Genomic DNA, 5,797 nt, shown 5'->3' with positions numbered 1-5,797 from the left:
ATTTGAGTACTTCATTTCTGTTGAAGCAGAGTACTGACTTGAGTGTCGGAGGATCTTGCCGGAGCACCCCCAACTCTGGTTTAGACTTCTCTTGCAGGTTCCGACGGCGGCTGCGGCCATCTCGACTCCAGCTTCTTCGACGTCGATAGAATTTTGCACCAACAATATTATTATCAAAGCTGAAACTACATAATCAAATATTTTCATTATAGGCTCATGATGTCGAGTATATTTTAAAAAAAAATTAAATTTGAATTTTCTATTCTGCAAGTTGTATATTTAAATTTTTAACGTCAGTCAGAAACCATAATCTTCTTCGATGCTATTGTTATAAGTTATAAAATCCAGGATAAGATATCTGCACAAATTCAACAATATACTATTTGATATTATCGTATTATGATTGTAAATCATGCCATCTGTTTGCCAGATTCTCTGTGCCGCATCCCCTCCTGGTTCCCCAGCTCACACCCCCATCTTCTCCTCTTCTTTGTATGCCTCCTTATCTTCCTCTATCGATAAGGCGAGGCAGCTTTGGAAGGCCTATTATTTTACAGACAATCAGCATGTTGCCATCGTTAGATGGAAAGGAGAAAAATATAATGTGGGAGGGATCTTTTCCCTAGGTTGGCTTCTAAATTTCATTCTCAAGATTGACTGGGTTCTCTTTCTTGTTCTTCTTCTTGTCCTAGATCTTCCAGGTGGGTAACGAAGGTGATGTTGTGCTTCCTGTGATCTTTTATATATTTTATCCTTAATATATCTTAATATTTTATTTTGTAGTTTTTTTTTCATATAAAACAAATCTTATTATTCTTTTCAAAGCTGCTTGAGTACGAAAAAGAGATCTAGAGGGTAAAAATTTAATCTAACTATTTAATCGATGGATTGGAGATTTCTATAGCTCCATATCATCAAATAGAATGATAGGAATAATCTATTCGAGAATCGGAGTAGTATATCGAAATATATGCTTTTGTATCGACATATACACTTTTGTATTGAAATTTATTAATAATATTTTATTTTTTTTCGTTACAAGATGCTGAGATATCCGACTCTCATCTACCAGCTGCTGGAGAGGACATATAGGAGTAGGAGGATGAGGAGGACGATGGTAGGAGTTCGAGGCTGGGCCACTGTCGGAGCGGCTCTGGCCCGATGATGCCAAAATTAGATGTTCCAAGCTGCACACATGCTACACTGATGTTTGGATGACATGGGGTCATCAGTGACCCCACAATCACATGGAGCAGTGCCAAACTCTCAGAGTAGATAAGTCTATTAATAATTTTTTTACTTGTTTTAAATATTTATATTTAGAAGCTTCATATGTTTAGGTTTGAGTCCAAGAAGGAGATCTAAGGAGTAAAAATTCAATCTAATCATCCAATCAATGGACCAAAAGTATCTATGGCTCTATATCATCGAATGAAATTTGTAGGAATAATTTGTTCGAAAATCGAAGTAGTATATTGAAATATATGCTTTCATATCGAAACTTATTAATAATATTTTATTTTTCTTTGTTATAGGATATTGGGATATCCGGCTCTCATCCACCAGCTGCTGGAGAGGACGTACAGGAGCAGGAGGAGGATGAGAAGGATGACGAAGAGGATCTCACATGATTTCTTTTGATATATATATAATTTTGATACTTGTAAAGCAGTATAAATTTATAAGATTGTATAATTTATATTTTTAATATAATATAATTAATTTTATATTTATAATTATAATAAATAATTATTATTTTATTTATAATATATTTTAAAAAATATAATTATTTGTTACTGTGATTTAAACAAATTTTAAAAAATTTAATTATAATTTTTTTAAAAAATAAAAAACTATTAGCAACGGTATTAACGAAGGAAAATGTCATTGCTAACAATTTTTTAAAATTTTAATTAATAAAAAATAAAATAAAAAAATATTAGTGACGGCATCTTCCGTCGTTAATTATTATTATTAGCAATAAAATTTTTGCCATCGTTAATAATGATAATTAGCGATGACATTATTTTTGATAAATTTTTAGCGATGAAAAACCATTGCTAATAATATTAACGACGGTGATTTGGTTATTAGGGATAGCATTTAGCCGTCGCTAATAATTTTTTTCTTATAGTGAGAAGATCTAATCTTAATTATTTCTTTCTTCATTTCTTCCTTAGTTTTCCATCAAAGAAACCTTTATTAAGAACATTAGAGGGCAGGATTAGAGCTAGTCGGATGAACCTGCACCCTTTGTCTATTGTGTCGCAGGTTCATGGGAGCAATCCACATCAGTGTTCTGGGATCCGGTGACAATTTTTATTATGTTGGGTTATTTGTTAATAAAAATGGTTTGCGATATTTTTGTTATATTAATCCTTAAGAATCGAGGTTGTTTTGTTATTGATTTAAATTTATTATAAAATAATTAAATTTATCATAGATAGTGTTGCATGCCTATATGGTTCACTTTATAGACCCGCGGCATCTATTATGCTCTTGATTTGGAGCATGATATATGATTTTCAAAAACATTGTCCGGCACAAACAAAATAATAAATGAGGTCAAACACATCACATTTTTATCCCTTGAGGACCAATTTAACTCTTTGCTACAAAATACTCACGACGTGTTGACCAATGGGACAAAATTGCGAGTTAGCCGCATTATAAAATCTTATAGTCCTTTTTCATTGCAGTTTTATAATTCTAGGAAGACAAGGAAAGCATAGACCCATTCAGGAGCAAATTAGAGTTTAAACTACACTAATGCCCTCATACAAATACGAAGAACCATCTTGAATTAATTAAACAGGTGGCTGTTTCTTGTATTGAAAATGAAAAGAGAAAAAACAGGTGGCTGCAGCTTCCTGCCACTAGGGAAGGGGCACCTGGCCGGCCGGGTCACTGTCGCTTCAGACATCATCGGCTCGGAAAGGTGATGCAATTCAGGCATAAAAGTGAATATATATATATATATATATATATATATATATATATATATATATATATATATATATATATATATATATATATAAGAATATATATATATATGCACACCTACACACACCTTATTTTGGTGCAAGCAGGTCGAATCGGTCCTGTTCAAAATGAAACTCGAACTAATTCAAATCAGAATCAGAAGCAACCATTGTAAAAGACTTACTAGCCTGCCAAGGATTTCGTTTCCACCGTTTTGACGCTTTCTACCAGTCTATTCGCCCATATATATATATATATATATATATATATATATTAGAACCAACACTACGGCATAAATCGTCTCTCTAGAAAGTTGAACGACCAGCAAAGTTAAGCATCCAACGAGAGGAAAGAACGAGGCAGATAGCCACCCACAAGGCCACAAAAACTAGAGACCGAGCTGTTCATACGAGTTCAAGAGACGTTCGCTGGCCCTTGTCGTCACGTATAACGCCACTTCTCTCTCTTTGTCAAACAAGAATTCCGAGGATCCTTAGGGACCTTCACCATCCACACCCCTTCCTCCTTTCTTCGTTCCTTGGAGATGCTTCAGATGCTTCAGAGATGCTGCTGTTGCTTCTCCGGCGAATTAGGAGCAAAGCCCCGGTAATCCTTCTTGTTACTTCGCTCCTAGCAGTCTTCTTTATGTTTCAAGTGTTCAATTATGATTCCAGTCAGTGATATATTCCAGATCAAAGAAGAGCGATGACTATCCATGGGAGAACTACACCCTTAAAGATCTCATCCACGCGACCAACAACTTCAATAACAAGAACAAGCTCGGCGAGGGTGGCTTTGGGACTGTCTATTTTGGCCAAACCAGCAAAGGAGAAGAGGCAAGCCCCCAAACTTCACCTTTTTGGGATGACTTTTGTCATTTTGAATAAGATATATCTACCTATCTTTGGGCTTGCTTCTCTTCATTTCAATCGATCTTCTCAGATAGCAGTGAAGCGGCTGAAGGCCATGACAGCCAAGGGCGAAATGGAATTCGCTATCGAAGTAGAGATCCTGGGAAGGGTGAGGCACAAGAACCTGCTGAGCCTTAGAGGATTCTACGCAGGTGGAGATGAAAGGCTAATTGTCTATGACTACATGCCCAACCTCAGCCTCATCAGCCATCTCCACGGTCAACGCGCCACTAACCTCCTGCTGGACTGGCCTCAGAGGATGAAGATCGCCATCGGAGCCGCCGAGGGACTAGCGTGAGTCATCATAATTCCATGATCCATTCATTGCATATAACAGTAGTGTATATCAATCAGGTCTTGAGCTCTACTCTGTATGGATATAAAGGTACCTGCATCATGAGGCCAGCCCCCATATCATCCACAGGGACATCAAGGCCAGCAACGTCCTCCTTGACGCCAATTTTAATGCCAAGGTGGCCGACTTTGGATTCGCGAAGCTGATACCGGAAGGCGTCAGCCACCTGACGACGAAGGTGAAGGGGACGCTGGGCTACCTGGCGCCCGAGTACGCCATGTGGGGGAAGGTGTCGGAGAGCTGCGACGTGTACAGCTTCGGGGTGCTGCTGCTCGAGATTGTGAGTGCCAGGAAGCCGATCGAGAAGCTGCCAGGCGGCGTCAAGCGGGAAATTGTGAACTGGGTTACGCCGCTGGTGGAGAGGGGCAGGTGGGATCATGTAGCAGACTCTCGGCTGGGAGAAAAGTTAGACAAGGCACAGCTGAGGAATGTGGTGGAGGTGGCGATGCTGTGCACTGATGGCAAGCCGGAGAACCGGCCCACGATGCTGGAGGTTGTGGAGCTTCTCAAGAGTGCTGTGCGGGATAGGAGGACCAAAGAGGTGGTGCTGAAGGATGAGGATGATGGTGGGATTGGCGAGCCTTCTTACTCTGAGAAGAAGAGCTGGAAAACATCAAGAATGAGGTGATAGTGTTTTCTACGTAGGGAATATGGTATTGCTGATGCATGTATTCAATCTTGGGCAAGGAATTATTTGCAATCAACAACAAAATGTATAAGTTTCGGGCCCAAATCCGGCCAATTAGTCACTGCAGAAAGGGAATTAAGATGTCTGAAGCAACTAATTATCTCGTGTTGGTTCCGTGGAGGGTCAGTAGGAGAAACTCGGCTCACTCTCAACACCTAGGGTTGAAGTCATTATTAAATTTGGATAATGGTGAATTGTTAATTTGTATTCGCATATACATACAACAGGACTGTTTGATATTGGGTGGGGATTGGATTAGGGTGCATGTTTTTTATAGGTATTTCATGTGAAATCAGTCATGAATTTGTCAATTTTCAGGTATTGGCTTAATCTTATAGTTTAGCAAGGAACAAAATTTAGTAGTATTGTCTACAATCGAGATTGAATAAATTATAAGCAAAAATTATTATGCTTAAATTTTATGGATTAAGTAACAACTAGAAAATTATATCATTAAATAAAACATAATTTCATTAAGATATGACCATACAAGTACCATAAATCTAATTGAAAATTTAAGTCAGCACTCAAGAACTATGTATATTAAAATAAGATATAATTTCAAAAGAGACCATGTAATGTATTGCTCGACTTTGTTCCAATTGATAGGCAATAGATATTTTTATAAAACCCCTTAGTAAGGATAGGTTTAGCTTGATTAGAGGAGAAATATTAGGGTCTCATGATTCTTTTAGATGATGTTTATTTCTAAGAGCCTTATCTAGAGTCACTCACATCCACTCAATTTGATTTGAATTCAACTTGATCTATATTTTGATCACTTTTTCTTTCGGATCAGATCCTCTAGAGTTGACTCTTAGTTTGAGGAGTCGGCCCGTGGTGAAGGGGAGTTGACTCCCA

The 5,797-nt window shown here is 37.8% G+C and overlaps 1 protein-coding gene across 1 annotated transcript; it reads left to right on the top strand.

The window, feature by feature from the left end:
- The first annotated feature begins 3,309 nt into the window (after positions 1 to 3,309).
- Positions 3,310 to 5,281, top strand: LOC105032543 (PTI1-like tyrosine-protein kinase At3g15890). Its single transcript, XM_010907005.4, has 4 exons — positions 3,310 to 3,588; positions 3,674 to 3,818; positions 3,925 to 4,187; positions 4,279 to 5,281. The coding sequence occupies exons 1-4, from the start codon at positions 3,527 to 3,529 to the stop codon at positions 4,874 to 4,876; spliced, it is 1,068 nt and encodes a 355-aa protein (XP_010905307.2). The 5' UTR covers positions 3,310 to 3,526; the 3' UTR covers positions 4,877 to 5,281.
- Positions 5,282 to 5,797: the final 516 nt, after the last annotated feature.

Source organism: Elaeis guineensis, chromosome 12 (assembly GCF_000442705.2).
Source record: "Elaeis guineensis isolate ETL-2024a chromosome 12, EG11, whole genome shotgun sequence".
Lineage (NCBI taxonomy): Eukaryota > Viridiplantae > Streptophyta > Magnoliopsida > Arecales > Arecaceae > Elaeis > Elaeis guineensis.
Note: the sequence above shows the minus strand (reverse complement) of the source record. Positions and strands in the feature narration are given on the sequence as shown.

Bases quoted from the DNA above. Each gene is read 5' to 3' on its own strand.
- LOC105032543 (XM_010907005.4), top strand. From the start codon at position 3,527: ATGCTTCAGATGCTTCAGAGATGCTGCTGTTGCTTCTCCGGCGAATTA. The intron at 3,589-3,673 runs GTAATCCTTCTT...GATATATTCCAG, and splicing joins GAATTAGGAGCAAAGCCCCG to ATCAAAGAAGAGCGATGACT. The intron at 4,188-4,278 runs GTGAGTCATCAT...ATGGATATAAAG, and splicing joins GGAGCCGCCGAGGGACTAGC to GTACCTGCATCATGAGGCCA.